Raw genomic sequence first — 18,676 nt, forward strand, 5'->3', positions numbered from 1 at the left:
TCCGCCAATAACACCGAGCGGCCTCAAGAGAAAACAGGCGACGTTTCAGGCAACCGCCCTTCTTCATGGCACGTAAACAAAGTTGTGTTGCTTGTGCACGCCCTGCCGAATGCAGCAGCGCCACCAACTCGACACCGAACCTGACAGCCGTACGACTCTCTCCGACATCACCGGCACTGAACCGGGGGCCAAAGTCCACCACGCACGCATGAGATACCCCACGCGTGCGACGGCGCAACGCTCGATATTACACGCCGACGGAGCAGGTGGCGTCCGCATTGTCGCTGCGCTGCCCTCTCCTGGCGAGGCAGGGTATGACTACCTCCTCGACACGCACGGGGAAGGAGTTGGTGACATTTTATTTTCAATTACACTTTCTCACATTTTTTCTTTTTTGTCTTGGAGACTCTTAGTGGTGAACGCAGATTCACGAAATAAAGACTGACGTAGATTTTTTTTCGTTTTACATTTATTTTATTTTGTCGTCTTCCCCCGCAACCCCACCTCCCCCGCCCCCCCTCCGTTTTATTAAAGATCTCGCTATCGGTGTCGCTTCCCCATCACGAGACGGAGAATCCATTCGGAGATCTCGCAAAACAGCGCGACGCTTCGCGTTACCCGAGAGCGACCCGGGGAAGCGGATGTCGCAGAGCCACCTCCCAGATGCCTTCTTCAAGTGATTTATGGTTCACACACAGCAGAGGGCAGCACTTTTACCCACCCAGCTCTGCCACGTGACAGCGAGGTTCATCAGGTGACAGCCAGACCGAGTCAATTTATGTCTCAACAGCTGGAATGTAGATAAAGTCAATGCAAAACCAAATTGAATGCGATGGTTTTTGTTGTTGCAGTCATTTGTGGTGGGCCTGGCCGAAACCATCAACTCACTAAGCCCCAGCTCCCGGTTTATTCGCGGATGACCGAAACCCGGACTCGAACCCAGGCTTGTCAACGGGGCCGGCTCGTCGACGCCGACTTCTGAGCCACCGTGGATTTGAATCGGTGGACGTCCTTGTCACCCAGCGCGCACTCGGGGGGGGGGGGGGGTCCCTCTTCAGAGAGAGCGATGACGCCGCTTGCATATGGGGGGTCTCACGTCCATTAAGCCAGCCTCAAGTGCCCGACCTGTAAGGAGCAGGGGGAGATGAAAACAACGGGGGGGGGGGGGGGGGTGGAGAGAGACACTCATGGGGCGGGAAAAATGCGCACGGCTCGGACTCCGGCACGCCGCCCCGGTGAACCAGCTGCAGGTAAACCGAGCTCCTCCGTTTGCACAGGTGAGGCGAGCGGCGAGCGCGTGTCGTACCTGGGGCACGCGCGCCATTGGCACCGCGCGTACGTCAATGCGTGTGCGCGTCTGTGCGGATGTTACGTATCGCGGCGGAAGGCGTGCCGGTCAGCGCACTGCGCGACGAGCTCGGCTAAGATTCCCGCTCACGGTCAACAGCAGTGACGATTATCCGGGCCCTCCCCTAGGTCGACTCGGCCTCAAGTCTGGACTTGGTGCGATGTGTGAACATCGCCACTAGGGAGACAAAGGCGACCCCGGGCGTGGTGCTGGCCACCCACCCCCTTCGTTTGCCGTACCCGCCTTCACAGGTGCTCGCTCAACGCACTTGTCCCAAAAGTCTGTTAAGGCTATACGGGGCGGTGGGGGATCTTTACCTTTGCATGTATGCATTGGGGAGCGGAGGCGCAGTGGTTTGAGCGCCCTGCGGTTTCGATTCCCGCTCACGGCTACAAACATCGGTGGTGGAAATCTAAACCTGTCCTGGGCATCCCCAAGGTCGACTCAGCCTTTAAAAATAAACAACGAGTACCTGGTGCACGGTGTAAATGTCTGCACCGCGGAGAGACAAAGGTCGCACGGCCAACCACACCGCTCCCCCCCCCCCCCTTGTGTGCCCTTGCCGGCTTTAATAGGCGCTCGCTAACAGAGCTTGCTAGGGGGCCTCTGTGTCACGTCCAAGGGTTTTAACGCCACAGCCAAACACGTGTCACCCCCATGCCAAGCAGGTCATCATGGAGGGGGAGGGGGGGGTGTGGTCGTTTCACCATACTTCACCACGGGTATATATAGGAATAGCAAATCACAGACACGACACGCGCGCGCACACAACAAATCGATTTAGATCGTTCAATCGGGACACATCGTCGCACCGTCGCGTACCACCACCACCGCCACATTCTCCTCCGGGCAGTGACGTTGCCAAAATTTTCAAGACGGCAAGACGGGAGGGGGGGGGTGGCGGAGCAGCCGGAGTGCCAAAAATGAGGTTTGGTGGGGCGCGGACCCACGGGATTGCGGGCAGGGAGTTCTGGGTAAAGGAGAGGTCGCGACCTCCATTAAGTGGCGTGTCGCAACCTGTGGCGGAGGGGTGCCCGGTAAACGACTCGCAGCGCAAACACTCGCCCGCTCCTCCTGCTCCTGCTGCTGCTGCTGCTTCTCCTCCTGCTGCTGCTGCTGCTTCTCCTCCTGCTGCTGCTGCTGCTTCTCCTGCTGCTGCTGCTGCTTCTCCTGCTGCTGCTGCTGCTTCTCCTGCTGCTGCTGCTGCTGCTCCTTCTCCTGCTGCTGCTGCTGCTTCTCCTGCTGCTGCTGCTTCTCCTGCTGCTGCTGCTGCTGCTGCTGCTGCTTTCTCCTGCTGCTGCTGCTGCTTCTCCTGCTGCTGCTGCTTCTCCTGCTGCTGCTGCTGCTCCTTCTCCTGCTGCTGCTGCTGCTGCTTCTCCTGCTGCTGCTGCTGCTTCTCCTGCTGCTGCTGCTGCTTCTCCTGCTGCTGCTGCTGCTTCTCCTGCTGCTGCTGCTGCTTCTCCTGCTGCTGCTGCTGCTTCTCCTCCTGCTGCTGCTGCTTCTCCTCCTGCTGCTGCTGCTTCTCCTGCTGCTGCTGCTGCTTCTCCTGCTGCTGCTGCTTCTCCTGCTGCTGCTGCCGCTCCTCCTCCTCCTGCTGCTGCTCCTCCTCCTACTACTGCTCCGACTTCAGCATGAGCCGCAGGCAGTGCGGCGACCCACGCATCGTTTCGGGCTGCGTGCGTCTCCTCGTGTACAAATTAAACATTGGGGGGTTTGTTTTGTTCTTTCATAGAAATCTTTGACGCCGAGAGAGACGGGGGGGGGGGCAGGTGTTGTCGTCGCTCATCCGTGTTGGTGCTCGTATTCTCCCCGGCGGCGGTGGCGGCGATCCTGCGTTGCGCACCGTGAATGCGAGCGCTCACGAGCAAACTCCATCCGCCACGCAAGTGAACAGCATCATCAGCTCCGGGCGGCGATCGACGGTGGTGGTGGTGGTGGCTACGCTGACGCACGTGGCCGCTGCCTGCAATCCGGCGCAGCGAGGGCAGCAGCGCAGGGGGTTCGTGGATCGCCGCACACAGAAGTTGTGAAACTCCCGTCTCACCCGTTGGCATCAGGGAGGTGCCCGTGCCCTGGCTCGCCCAAGAGAAGGCGGTACACACAGCGGGTTGTTGACTCAACCTGTTCAATCTGTATGAGATCGAGCGTTGCACCCTCGCGCGCGTGCGGGTTTTCTCCGGGCGCCCCGGTTTCCTCGCGCACGCAAGCACTAATCGGCCGACAACACCTTCGTACACAGAGGATTGCAGAGCTTGGGGGGCGTCTGTTGGTGGCGGTGACTCTCACCATCGTGTGGCCGTTGCTACTGCTCATACTGGACACCTGTGAACAAGACTCGCCCGTTTCGCCTGGCCTACACTTGCCATGCATGACCAGTGGACTCTGGACTTTGCGTTATTTACATTTCCTCACTTCGAGCACGGCGCACCGAGATCCTCGGATGAATTGCGCTTCATAAATGTCAATTATGATGATTACAAGGGCTTCGTAGCTCATCGGATTCGTCCTGCAGTCGAAATAAAGACTCTGATTCTGCGGTGCCTCCTGCTGGTGCCTCTCCCCCTCAGCGAGGAGAGAATCCTGTGCGGCGGCGACGGCGGCGTCGGTGTCGCGTTACGAGTTTGAGTAAAAATATTGACCCTCTCTCCCGTCCCCACGACGTGCGCACGCGTACGTCATCGGCTGTTCCTCCCGATCCCAAACGGAATCGCCGTGCGGGACGCAGTTTGGCGCCGGCTATCGTAGAGGCGGCGTCGGCGTCGTGTCGACTACGGTTCTCCGCGGCGAGTCACAAGGTCTTCACAGACAGCGGCGCTGCTACGCCTTCTCCAAACGAAAAAACGAACGCCGAACCGCTCGCGCGCTCCGGGACACCGCACCCTGCGACGTGCCGACGTCTCGGAACCGGGGGAAGTGCTCGCCCATCGGCGTACCCCTTGTCATCGTCGTTGTTGTCGCAAACTTCAAGCTTGCCGCGGAGTGTCCGAGCCGCCGCTCTGCCGCTCTACGCGTTGCGCGGCAGAGCGCCGGGAGGCCGAAGGCTCGTTAAAGGCAGGCTTCCTGCGATCGCTAACGACTCGAGACATTAACCGCGCGGGGCCCGGGAGGGGGCTGCTCTGCGGCGCATCGTGGGAGGAGGTCGCCGAGTTTAAAGACGAGCGAGCCAAAAAGTTTAGAGTTTGTTGCCGAACAAACAGTTCGCCGATCGGCAGGTGTCCGGGCGGGTGGGGTAAAGTGTGGGCACTCCCCCCACGCCCCCCCCTCCACCCACCCCCCCCCTCCCCCCACCACCACCGCCTCTTCCAAGACGCGTGGCCTCGAGTGTCGCCCCCCTTGCCCGCAGCAGCGACGCGCGCTGGGTCTCCTCGGGGGTCTCTCCGGTTTTCCTCCCTCCTCCTCCTCCTCCCACGCGGAACCAAAACTCTCCCGTCGCTCGCGGAATTCGCGGCAAAAAACATCCCCGAATAGTGGCGCAGCGCTCTCCCACCCCGCCCACCCCCCGCTCCTGAAAGACTCGGGCAGGCCTTTCCCTGGTAGGCCCGACGCCCGCTGTAGACTGAGCCGCCTCTCTTGAGCCTCTCCTCGGGTGGCTGCCCCTTCCGCCAGCGCGGGCGCGGAGCGGGGACATTGCGGGGGCTGCGCCTTGGTCCTCATTAAAACAAAACTATTCCCACCGGATTGGAAAAGCGAGGAGGGGGGGGGGAGTTGGTTATTTTCCCGCCTGCCCCCGCAATCTGTGCCGACAGCTTGCATGCGACGCACGCCGAATCGTCGTCACCGTCACCGCGTGGCGGGGTAAAGTGTGTGGTACTGCCACCTCTTCTTCCGGGACGCCCGGCCGATGTAATGTTCATAACAATGATGCTTTCATTGAACATATGGCGTCATTCGTGCCGACAGCTACCCACAACGTTGCACATTAATGTTATAGATATACGAGGATCAAATCCCATGGAAGTGGTTGGCTACGTTGCACGCGCGCACAACAAGCAAATGAAAAATGAGAGAACAAGCCAGAAATGACTCTCTTCTAAAAAGGGCGAGGAGGAGGGAGGGGGGCTCTGCAGAGCTTTCCCCGTTGGGAGACGCTCTTCTGCCAGCCGTGGAGCGAGTACGCAATTGCAGGGCTACGCCTTTGCCTTCACTATTCTCATTAGTGTCATTGTTGTCGTAATTACACCCCAAAGACTCCGAATGATCCTGCGGCGGGAGAACGGCGCCATCGATAACGCACTTTTCTCATGCACACGCTTCCCCGCTAATTTGTTTTTGCTGTGCCGTGTGGCCCCGTCAAGATTCATTATCTCGAGCGTAATGGGACGGTTCGGTCACTGTAATCACGCTGGCGCTGTGGTTTTGTTGTATTTATGAGGGGGGGGGGAGCGGGGAGGGGAGGTTATTGGCAGCGGGCGTGGGCACAACGCGTCTCTTGCTAGGAGGGCGCCACGGCCTGCGTCTCGGGATTGACGATGAGGTTGAGATGAAGAGACAGCCGCGTGGTGGTGGCGGCGGTGGTGGCGCCGGTGACAACGGTGGTGGTGGCGGTGACAAAGGTGGTGGCGGTGGTGGTGGCGGTGACAACGGTGGTGGTGGCGGTGGCGATGGTGGTGGCAATGGTGGTGGCGGTGGTGGTGGCGGTGGTGGGGCCGGTGACAACGGTGGTGGTGGCAGTGACAACGGTGGTGGTGGCAGTGACAATGGTGGTGGCGATAGTGGTGGCGGTGGTGGTGGCAGTGACAACGGTGGTGGCGGTGGCAATGGTGGTGGCGGCGACGGTGGTGCCATCAATGGTGACGGCAGTGGTGGTGGTGGCGGCGGTGATGGCGACGGTGGTGCCGGTGGTGGCGACGGTGGTGCCATCGGCGGTGATGATGGTGACAGTGGCATGGGAAAGAGCGTTTCCCCCTCGCACTCGTGTGTTTCATCCCACTGCTCCGGCTTCCTCCCACATGCACAAACACTCGTTATTCAATGGCGAATACCACCTTAATATATAGAGGATAGCAGAGCTTGAGGTGACCAGCGCGCTGACCAGTGCGCCACGGCAGAGTGTCCCGGTGTGCCGAGACTATGGTCACCGCCGAGAACACAGCCACGGAGCGTAGAATGCGCGCTCGATGTCACCGATGCACAAACACGGAGGAGGATGCTTCATCGTAATAGCAGCGATGACGCACCACTCTGCTACTCCTGTCTCCGCAATCATCAACCCCCCTCGATGTAAAAATCATAGCTGCTGCTGCTCTCGACATAAACATCAGCCACGTGAAAGAGAAGAGGAAGGCAAATCTATAGATTCACACTGAAACCCACACAATTGCATAGAGACCCTGTTGTATATAAAACATCTATAGATTCGCGTACAGAACCACGAACTCACATAGGGACCCACAGACTCCGACCAAGAGATCCCTATGAAGGAGGCATCATCATCAACCGCGATGACGCAACATTCCTCCACTCCCCGATGCAATTACCTGGGGCTCATCAACTGCCTCGTAAGGCCCACTGAGCTATGCAGCTCTTTTTCAGTAACGACCTGGCCCACAAATGATAGCTCAACGAAGTGGCTTAGCACGTGGCAATGCATCGCAGGGAAATACTCTAAACCCGTGTGTTTCTAAACGTGGAGGGAAAAATCGGAGGACCCGGAGAATAATCCACCTGACCACGGAGAGAGGGACACGCAAACTCCAAAATATACAGTCGGCATCAGGGTCAGGCTCGAACCCTCGACCTCCTGTATACCAGGCGAGGGAGTTAACATCTCGACACCCGTGGCGCCCATCACCGTTGTTGAGAGTTGGCGATCGCCCGCCCGCCCGCCCGCGCGCTCCCTTTAAACAGGGCCATGTGCGCCTCCCGATGCGAGCGGGGGCCGGGTTAACGGCACGCGGGCGTGGAGACCGGATGAGAGGCTCGCGGTGCGCCCCGAGGCGTGGAGCGGAGAAGCCCGCAGAGCCAGGGGCAACCGCGTGGCCACGGCGTGGCCCCGGCTCGTCGTTGCTAGAAGCCCTGTTGAGCCCCCCCCCCCCACCTCCGTGGTTGCGCGTGCGTGCGTCAACGGCGGAGGGTTCTCCCTCGGCGAGGAATTAAGCGGCCCCGGGGGGGCGTGATCTCACTTCCAACGCGGTGCTGTTTCAGGTGACCCCCTTTGACAACCGTTCCCGCCTACCCAGCCGGTTACCCCACGCAGCTACCCAAGCCACCTACCGAGATACCCAGTAACATACCCACCCACCTATCAACCCAGCCAGCAACCTGCCCACTCAGCCAACTACACAACGAGCCACCTAACCCATCCAGGAATGCTACACCTAGCCACCCAGCCACCTACACACCCAATAATAACAAGTACCCACCATTTGCCACAAAGTGACGGTGATGTCACCACAGTGCCTACACACCCACCCAGAGAACCACCCAGACACCCGCCCAGACACCTACATACCCACCCAGACACCCACCCAGATACCCACCCAGACACCCACCCAGACACCCACCCAGACACCCACCCACCCAGACACCTACACACCAACCCAGACACGCACCCAGACACCCACCCAGACACCTACACACCCACCCAGACACCCACCCAGACACCCACCCAGACACCTACCCAGACACCCACCCAGACCCCACCCACCCAGACACCTACACACCAACCCAGACACCCACCCAAACACCTACACACGCAGACATCTACACACCCACCCACCCAAACATCTACACACCCACCCAGACACCCACCCAAACATCTACACACCCACCCAGACACCCACCCATCCAGACACCCACCCACCTACACACCTACACACCAACACACCAACCCAGACACGCACCCACCCAGACACCTACACACCCACCCAGACACCCACCCAGACACCCACCGGCCCACTGAAGCAAGTACCCACAGCCACTCACAGACCCAGCCAGCCACTCGCCCAGCCACCCATGGAACAGCCGATATCACCTGTAGTTGTACACTACGGAGGTCGCGTGTGCGCGTGTGCTTTACACCAGTGTGTACGTGTTTGTGTATACCCGCGTGTGCGCGCGCAAACGCACGCACGCACACTACTTTGCATGTGAGCGCATCCGTGTCTACGAGGGGAGCGGTGGCGCAGCGGTGACCGCACCGCCCTTTGAAAAAACCCGGCAGCTCAACATGAGCGGCAAGCATTGTCCGCACACAGGTCCTGTGCTTCCCCTAGGTCGACTCGGACAGAAATCAAGTGCCTAGATCTGTCATCATCCCGGGCGATTGGACCCTAGTGTCTGTGTCACCTGCGCATCCCCCCCTCCCCGCGGAGCGGCAGAACCGGAGGGACGTGTGATTAATGTCTCAACATCGAAAACAAGCGGCGCAAGAAATGAAATTGCGCACGCGCTCAGGCGGAGATCCCCAGCCCGCGTTAACAGAACGCAAGCGCTGTTAGCGAGCGCCGATGAAGGCCGGCACGGCACACGAAGGGAGTGGTGCGTTCAGAACCACGCCCGGCGATGTTTACTACACACCGCACCAGGTAACTCATTTGAGGCCGAGTGGACCTAGCGGAGGCTCGGGATCGATTCAGATAATCAGTCACCGGCGTTGGCCGTGAGCGGGAATCGAATTCGGGGCCGCCGGGTAGTGCGGCGTGCGGACCGCTAGACATGCATGCACACGAACGCTAAATGCTCATTATTTTCGTATGAACGCAATGGGGGGGGGGGGGGGGCGTGGGGAGCGCCTGCATTATCGGCGGAGGAGTTATCGCTTTCATTGTCTTGGCTGCCGTGGAGTTCGTAATTTGACTACTACTTTTATTATTATTTCGTTGTCATTCCCGCCGGATGGGAATTGGAGGAGGCACGGGAGCTAGAGTAGAGGAGGCATGAGAGCTGGAGGAGAGGAAACACGGGAAGGAGAGGAGACACGGGAACGAGAGGAGACACGGGGGCTAGAGCAGAGGAGACACGGGAGCTGGAGGAGAGCGGAGGAGGAGGAGGCGCGGGGAGAGCGATCATCCTCACCCGGAAGTGGTTGACGTCCCGGAGCGAGGGCGGAGCGAGCTGGGAGCTGGCGCTAAGCACGGCGGAGAGCTCGGCGCACGCACCGCTGGGCAGGCACAGGTCGTGGGCCTTCACGTCCCGCGCCCACAGCTCGTCCTCGCTGTGACACGCAGAGACACACGGACGGGCCACCAACAGAGACAAAGATAACCTCAGAAGACTGTTTTGGGGCAAGTGCTGTTAGCGAGCAGCACCTGTGAAGGCCGGCACGGCAAACGACGGGGGTGGGTGACCAGCACCACGCACCGGCCGACTTTGTCTCCCCGGTGTCGATGTTTACTCCACACCGCACCCGGTACTCATTTGAGGCTGAGTCAACCTAGGGGAGGCCCAGGACCGGTCCAGATAATGGTCACGGATGTTGGTGGCCGTGAGCGGGAATTGAACTCGGGTCGCCGGGTTCGTAGCGCAGCGCGCGAACCGCGACGCTAGCGGAGAGACACGGAGGGGGACGCAGGCAGGCACGTTGAGCAAGCTCGCACTGGGACGCCGGTTCGATTCCCAGCCCTAACAGTGGAAGAGATGCAATGCAATGCTCAGGGTATAACACACGCTTCTTTTTCCACTGGCACATCTGAGCCGAATGTTTATGTTCCACCGGGCCCTGTTTGCCGAACAGAGCCGGAACCAGACCAAGGTACTTAAACTAAACGAAAACTCAACTTTTTATTTAACCAGGAAAGGCTCACTGAGCAGTGTAGCTCTTCTTTCAGAAGCGACTTGGCTATCGCAAATGGATAGCTCAACGAAGTTGCTTATCACGTGGAAATGTATAGCAGCGAAATACTCTAAAAAGCGTGTCGATTCTAAATGTGGAGGGGAAAAACGGAGGGCCCGGAGAAAAATCCACGCGACCATGGGGTGATAGAGAGACATCTCCAAACATACAGTCATCACGGTCGGGAGTCTGTGTGCTCTCTCTCACTCTCTCCCCGTTCTGCGTGGGTTTCTCTCCGGGTTCTCTGATTTCCTCCCAGATTACAACACAGCAGCAAAGCAACCCACGATGGAACCGGTATCGGCCAAAGCACCCCAAATGGGGAAAGATCGCCTGCAAACTCCTCAATCGGAATCACACAGCAGCAGCAAGATCCCCTGCTGCAAATACCCGGCAGGACCCTCCTGAAAAAGAGTCTTGAGACTCAGCGAGGCTTTGCTTTCAGGGCAAGTAAGCGTAATGATAATAATGATGATGATACCACGTGTGCATGCGTAAATGTAGAGGCCATTTGCCAATCCACTACCGGATGAGGTTGTGTGACGACACTTCTTCACCACGCTGGACACTGACGGTGGGTGAAGGTGGGGAGAATACATTTAGCAGCATAAGGAAACAATTTTCTGCGCTGCCTTCTGCTGACAAACGTACGTACACTACAAACACACACACAGCCAGCCTATACACACACACAAACATCCCTCCCCGGTGTGGCGTTAAACAGACTGTTGGGGCAAGTGCTGTTCGCGAGCACCTATGAAGGCCGGTAATAACACACGAGGGGGGTGGGTGGTCAGCACCACGCCCGGCTGCCTTTGTCTCCCGCGATATTTACGCATCGCACCAGGCGCTCATTTGAGGCCGAGTCGATGTAGGGGAAGCCCAGAACCGGTTCAGATAATCGTCACCGGTGTTGGTGGTGGCCACGAGCGGGGACCCACGCTCGGGGTCTTTGCCGCGTTTGCAGCGCAACGCGCTAACCGCGACACCACCGCTGCCCACACACAGAAAGACAAAGGCCCCCCACTATAGCCTTAACAGACTGTTGGGGCAAGTGCTGTTAGTGAGCACCGATGAAGGCTGGAACGGCACATGACGGAGTGGGTGGTCAGCACCACGCCCGGCCGCCTTTGTCTCCCCAGTGGCGATGTTTATACTGACGCGCGCACGCACGCACACGCCGACGCACGTCAGCTTTAACGGTCGCTCGGAGAACGTTGTTTACTGTGCCGTCCCTTCCGACGGGCGGAGACGATAACAAACGAGCGAGACGCTAAAGGTCAGAGCGGAGCGGTGGGACTGGAGCGCTCGCTCAATTCGCTCGCCGCTAAGCTGGCGAACGAGCGAGCGAGAAAAAAAACGAAAGTGCGCAGAAGAATAACCCGCGGCAGACGCCTCCAACGGCGCACAGCACGGCTCCCGCCGCTCGTGCGCCCGGCGATTCGTCAACAAGGAACAGGCGGGAGGGGGTGAGGCACGGGGGGACTGGGAGCGATGAGCTGTGGGTGGTGGTGGTGGTGGGGGGTGTGTTATTGTTATCATTTATTATTCTACTTGTTTAACCAGGAAAGTCTGGTTTGGAATACGAGCCTCTCCGAGTTTTTTTTTTTAACTCCCGACTCCCAGGAGGGTCCGGCCCAAAGTTTTCGCAGCCACGGGGCCGATGATTGCTCGTTGTGTATCGTCCCAATGTGCGGTGTAATTTTTGTTAAGCTAATTCGGCAAATGTGGACCATCACACCGGCACTAGGCGAACGCGGCCGACTGCTGGGGGGGGGGGGGGGCGCGTCACCGCCACTACCGAGGGTGAAGGCGTGGGCCAGGTCAGAGGGCGGGAGAGGAGGGGGAACAGGGTTGCTCTTTTAGAACACGGAATCTTCAAACTAAACTTTTTATTTTACCAGGTAAGGCCCACACTGAGCTACGTCGCTCTTTTTCAAAAGTGACCTGGCCACGAACGATAGCCCAACGAAGTGGCTCGTAACGTGGAAATTTATAGCAGGAAAATACTCTAAAACGCTAAAACGCACGTCGACTCAAAACGTGGAGGAGAAAAACCGGAGGACCCGGAGGAAAATCCACACGACCACGAGGAGAGACAATCATACTCCAAATATACAGCAGCAGGCGTCAGGATTGGGATCGAGCCCACGACCTCCTGTAGACCGGGCGAGGGAGTTAACATCTCAGCCACGTGCGGTGCACAACCTCTAAACCAGCCCCGGCATGCCGAGCGCGAACTGCGCCGCCGCACGCGACCCAAACGGGGAGACGCGGTGGGCGGTCACGGCCGAGGGCCTCCGTGGCCCAGGCCCCTGCCACCCACCGGCCCAGGCCCCTGCCACCCACCGGCCTGCCGAAGTGGCCGAGGTGGCCGCGTCTCCTCCCGCGTGGCGGTAGAGCAGCTTGAGGACGCGGTGGCACCGTGGCGTCGCGGACTCACCGCCGCCGCCACGGGGCCTCTGCAGCAGCAGTGTGTCGCTGTTGAGCACCCACAGCTGGGGGAAGGGGGGAGCAGAAGGGATGGGGGGCCAGCAACACGACGGTGACGACTCGCCGGATAATTGGCCGTGATGTTGCAACGCTCACCGGTGAGATCGCACCGATCGGAAGCCGGCCCCTAACCGGCAGATCGGCGACGGGCTGACCACCGTCGTGTGTCCCGACACCGAGATCCGGAACCAGGCCGGCGAGTGGGCAGGTAGGCTGATGAGAGGGTCGGTGAGATGGTGAGTGGCTGGGTGAGTGGGTAATTGAATTGGTAAGTTGGTGGGTGAGTTGGTGAGAGGGTGGGTGGCCAAATCTGCAAAATCACCAACTCTTAGGTCAAAAAAACTGCACAGCTGAACCACTCACAACTGGATCTGTTCTACGTGACTTTACCGAAAGACCAAAAGAATATGCATTCCTGCAGTCACGAAAGCTTTAAGTCAAGATGTGGATCTGTGGTGGTTGCCGTAACAATGGTGGTGACTTGCGTATGGAGATGCACACACATGTATGGAACACTCACACGCAGAACACTCACACGTGGAGCTGCTCTGTCACTCCTACCATGGACGCCAATTCTGTTTTTTGTAGCGAAATCGATAATGGCCAATCGATAATCGTAACAATCGACAATCACACTCGTAGAAAACCAAAAAAAATCATTAATCGTAATCGAAAGCAAAGTAAAATCACCGGCGGTTCACCGACCCGCACTGACCAGCGTGGTGATGTATGGTCAATGAAGCCATACGGAAGACACGGCCGAGTCCATCATACAGCAGCGGATTGATAAAAAAGGCAGCCAGTTTGTGTTATGAACATACAACTGGAACTTTGCAAAATGTTTACACGATTTGTCAATTCGCTTATTCCTACCTCTACTTTGCACTCCGATCGTTTGCTTAAATGTAGTTTGTTGTTGAAACTCTCATGAGCCTCCCACCTCTACTGGACATCCGTGAAGAGAAATAAGTAATATTTAAAAATACTTTTTATTTAAAAGACGCTTTTATGAAATGTACTCGTAATGGCAGAACTCCACAACTCCAGGAAGTGGCCCCGAAGCTTGCCACAACGTAAGGGACCGTGGTGATATACATCCAACGTCAGTTGAGCGTGGACAATTAGACCCAAGCCGAAACATAACGTATAAAAAGATTGTTTAAAAATATATATATAATTTTTTTAATGATAGAATATAGTATTGTCACCAGTATGACATACGTATACCAAGTTTGCAGTCGATACCACATTGGGAAGTGGGTAAAAATTGAGTTACAAGATTTTTTGAGGATACGACAAAACAGACAGAGCGAGTTAAATAAAAGCGTGCAATAAAAAAATGTCCCTCACGGCTCATCGAACATCTCCGGAGGAAAGGGGTTTATATAAAAATAAAAAAATTAAAAATTAAACGTCGCGATTCCGATTCCGAACCGGTCCTCCCGTCGCGCGGTTTCCCGCCGGCGGCTTCACCCTTCGCCGGGCTCACCAGCAGTCTCGTGTCGCCCCGCGGGTCTTCAACGCGGAATCGGTAGCTGCACAGCGTCGTGGAGATGAGCAGCAGCTGCTGGGACAGCAGCCGCTCCAGGAACCACGACCTGCGACCACGCCAAGACAAAGGTCGCCGCCACCCCGTGTAGCCTTTAGCACGTTGGGGAAAGTGCTGTTAGCGAGCACCTATGAAGGGGCCGGCGCTGGCTCTAGATGGGGGCGGTGTGGCCGGCATAACTCCGGCCACGTTCGTCTCCACCGGTGCTGATGTTTACGGATTTGATGGTTGGTCAACCCAGGAGATGTTCGTCACTGGTGTTGGCCGTGAGCAGGTTAGCAGTGCGCTAACCACTGCGCCACCGCTCCAGCCACACTCACACACGAAAAAAAGACAAATATCCCCCCGTGTAGCCTTAACAGACTGTTGGGGCAAGTGCTGTTAGCGAGCACCTCTGAAGGCCGGTACGGCACACGAGGGGGTGGGTGGCCAGCACCACGCCCGGCCACCTTTGTCTCCCCAGTGGCGATGTCTACACACCGCACCAGGTACTCATTTGAGGCCGAGTCGACCTAGGGGAGGCCCAGAACCGGTTCAGATAATCGTCACTGGTATCGGCCGTGAGCGGGAATCGAACCCGGGTCGCCGAGTTCGTAGCGCAGCGCGCCAACCGCTACACCACCGCTCCCCACGCTCACCCACATGCACGCGCGCACACAACAACAACAACCGCCATTCACCACTAAGTGGCGGTGACGTCACCACGATGCTTGTGCCAGGCCATGTGCACCTTGAGGCCACGTAAAGTGTCGAACGCCCGCTGGCAGGTCACGGGGCAGACCCAGGTGCCACGGGTCGACTGACTGAGATGACCGAGATGACTGGCCGATGCACCACCTGTGCCCCATACTGTGCCACCTTGCTGTGCTTTAGCCACCCGGCACTCCGCTCGTTGTTGTGAGCGCGCACACACACACACATGCACGCGCGTTCTTGCGAGGGCTCGTAAGGAGCAGTCACCTCGGGTTGGCAGAGTGCGGAGGCGGCAGTGTCTCCTCAACTCCTCCAACGCACACCTCGGTGAGGAACAACTTGGCGCCTTCTGCGGTGCGACACAACCATCGGTGGGACAACATCACCGTCGTCATCATCATCATCATCGAACCTCGCGAAAGCCCACAACCGGTTTAGAAACACGCGTTTAGAGCATTTGGCTGCTGTAAATTTCCACGCGACGATAAGCCACTTCGTTAAGCTATCATTCGTGGTCAGGTCGCTTCTGAAAAAGAACCATCGAGCACAGTGGGCCTTACCTGGTACGATGAAAAGTAAAAACATAGATACGTGTACATCAACACACACGTGTGTGTTTCCGTCTGAACAAGGGCCATTGCCCGAAACGTCGTACGTCTCACCTGCTCCCAGCGCCTCCCCGAGCACACGGCCGCACTGCTCGCACCGCAACTCGGCCTTGGCCTTGCCCAGCGGCGGGCGTGGCGGCGGCGGCGACCTCCGACCCTCCGCGTGCCGCCCCTCTCCCTCGGCGGCGCCCCCCGCGCCGGTCTCCCCGCGCTGGGGGTGGCGGCAGGGGTCGCCGCTCTCCAGCGGGGCCGCGGGACGGGCGCCGAGGTCGGAGTCCGGCGCCGCGACTTCCGAAGCGACGTCGCGGTGCCACCGAACCTGGCAGAGACGGCGGGGGGGAGGGGGGGGGGGCGAATTGAAACGCCATCATCAGGCAGAAGAAGTGTGTGTGCAGCCTAGAAACAAAGAAGACGAATCATAAATCAGGGTGTGCGAGCGCGTGGTGAGCGAGCGAGTGAGTTAGCGAATGAGAGAGAGTGGGGGAGCGCGTGAGCTAGCAAGTTAGCAAGTGAGCAAACGGGCAAACGAGCAAGGTGAATTATTGAGTGATGGAGCGAGGGGGTGAACATGCAAGCGAGTGAGTGAGCGCACGAGCCAATGAGTGATTGAGCAAGCGATGGAGTGAGCGAGTGAGTCCGTGAGCAAATGAGAGAGCCAACGAGCAAGTGAATGAGCGAGGGATTGGAGCGAGCGGACGAGTAAGTGAGCACGCGAGCCAACGAGCGAGTGAGCGAGCGATTGAATGAGCAATCGATCGAGCGAGCGAGCCAACAGGCGTGCCTGCAAGCGAGCGACTCGTACCGCCGTTCCCAGGCTGCCAGCGTGCAGCACGAGGTGCGTGTCGCCCACGAGGCAGTCGCCCGCACGGGGGCCCAGGGGGGTGCGTGCCAGCGAGTCCACGCGGGCACCCCCGCCGTGGCAACACCACTCGCTCACCATCGCCTGCCAGTGGCACGAGGGCAGTGGCAGCACCCGCCGGAACGGCCTGGTGCCGGCAAGGAGGGTGCACGGGCGGCGGAGGGTGAGGCACAGGGGACGTTAAAGATCTCCTGACAGCGTTGGCAATCGTAGGCCATTGTGTACCGACGTCTTGGTCCGAACTTGACGAAATCGAAAGGTTACACAAATGAGGCTCATTCTGGTCTGTTGAATTTCACACTGGTCAAACAAAATAAACTTAAACTATGTTAGGCTCTGAGTATCAGTGTGGGTCTATGTGAGTCTCTGGGTCTCAGTGCGGGTCTATGTGAGTCCTCTGGGTCTCGGTGCGGGTCTATGCGAGTCTCTGGGTCTCAGTGTGGGTCTATGTGAGTCTCTGGGTCTTTGTGGCGGGAACTATGCGAGTCTCTGGGTCTCGGTGCAGGTCTATGCGAGTCTCTGGGTCTCGGTGCGGGTCTATGTGAGTCTCTGGGTCTCTGTGTGGGTCTATGCGAGTCTCTGGGTCTTAGTGTGGATCTATGCGAGTCTCAGTGTGGGTCTAACGTGAGTCTCTGGGTCTCTGTGCGGGTCGATTGCGAGAGTCGAACCCTTACTCTCCAGGTCGCAGCAGTGAAGCTCCACACGCTTGGCATGAGAAGTGCGGAGTGGTCTGCTCGCGGATCTGCTGCACCACGGGTCGGGCATTCGAGCCTGGACACGGACAAAGACGTAGTCCTGTTTAACACGTCGGGCACAGTCCTGTCATCACCATCATCATCACCGTCATCACCATCATCACTCTCAGTTATTACGTGTGGCCGGGTAGCAGCGCAGTGGTAACAATTGTGCCTCGCCGCAAGAAGGTTCGATTGCCGACTCGGCCATGGAGTTTGCATGTGCCCCCCTGTTCGCACGGGTTAAATCGTGTCCAGAAGGGACAGCTGATATTAGTCCACAACTTTGCCACGCCGCCTTCACCTCGTCGCAAGCCAGAGAGATGCGTGCGGCACCTCGTCACGCGACCCACCAACCCCCCCCTTCCCCACCCCGCGCCGCGACGGAACCTGCGGCGAAGAGGCTCTGCGGCGCGTGGAGCCGCAGGCTCAGGTGGGTGCCGTCTTCGGGGACCGGGGCGGAAGCTGCCGGTGGCCCCGGGGTCGGCGGTGACGCCCGGCGGGAGGGGCGACGAGGAGGTCGGCGGGCGCCGGCGCGCTACGGTCACGCGGGAGGCCTCGACCAGCACGGGGCCCTCGGTGCGCACGTCCCTGCACGCGGAGGAGACACGGAGACTGGGTGGTGACGACAACGCCGAGACGCGCCGCGTGTGGTGTGTGCGCGTGTGCGTCTATGTGTGTGTCTATGTGTGTGTGCCTGTGTGTGTGTTGCGTCTGTGTGTGTGTGTGCGTCTGTGTGTGTGTGCGTCTATGTGTGTGTGTGTCTATGTGTGTGTGTGTGCGCGTCTGTGTGTGTGTGTCTATGTGTGTGTGTGTGCGTCTATGTGTGTGCGTCTATGTGTGTGTGTCTATGTGTGTGTTGCGTCTGTGTGTGCGGCTATGTGTGTGTGTGTCTATGTGTGTGTGTGTCTATGTGTGTGTGTCTATGTGTGTGTTGCGTCTGTGTGTGTGTGTGTGCGGCTATGTGTGTATCTATGTGTGTGTATATATGTGTGTGTGCATCTATATGTGTGTGTGTGTACGTCTATGTGTGTGTGTGTGTGCGTCTATGTGTGTGTGTGTGCGTCTATGTGTGTGTGTCTATGTGTGTGTGTCTATGTGTGTGTTGCGTCTGTGTGTGTGTCTATGTTTGTGTGTGCGTCTATATGTGTGTGTGTGCGGCTATGTGTGTGTGTGCGTCTATGTGTGTGTGTGTGCGTCGATGAAGCATGTTTTATATATTTTGGGGAGGGGGGCAGAGCTTTGTGACGTCATATTTGAGGGGGGTCTGACTTTTTGTGACGCCGTGTCACGCAGGGGGGGGGGGTAAAAAATCATCCAAAATCGCGTGACGTAATTTATGTACGGCCCCATAGTTACTTAAATCGGAGCCGGCCTTGGCAAGGCCCTCCCGCCAAGGCCGCCTTGAGACTCCCGGAGCCGCGTACCTCAGCACCAAGTGGGCGGTCCGACTCCCGCTGCGGATCTCGCAGTAGAACCCGGGCTGCCCGTCCTCCTCCTCCTCCTCGTCGTCCACCTCCTCGTCCACCTCCTCCTGCTCCTCGTCGTCCGTGCGGGTCTCGAGGCGAGTCGCCGTGACTCCAAGTGGAGCCCCGCTGCGTCGTGGCCGCTTCCCCCAT

The 18,676-nt window shown here is 58.3% G+C and overlaps 1 protein-coding gene across 1 annotated transcript; it reads right to left on the minus strand.

Annotated features, from left to right (window-relative positions):
- Positions 1–519: 519 nt before the first annotated feature.
- On the minus strand, positions 520–18,676 carry UBE3D (ubiquitin protein ligase E3D). The gene is given in 12 exon segments (XM_078877186.1): positions 520–1,125; positions 9,365–9,503; positions 12,471–12,619; positions 14,104–14,212; positions 15,124–15,205; positions 15,519–15,783; positions 16,267–16,450; positions 16,998–17,094; positions 17,448–17,514; positions 17,516–17,648; positions 18,485–18,642; positions 18,644–18,676. Coding segments are annotated over 12 exon segments (1,440 nt in total). The 3' UTR covers positions 520–1,101.

This window comes from Lampetra fluviatilis, chromosome 47 (assembly GCF_964198595.1).
Source record: "Lampetra fluviatilis chromosome 47, kcLamFluv1.1, whole genome shotgun sequence".
Classification (NCBI taxonomy): domain Eukaryota; kingdom Metazoa; phylum Chordata; class Hyperoartia; order Petromyzontiformes; family Petromyzontidae; genus Lampetra; species Lampetra fluviatilis.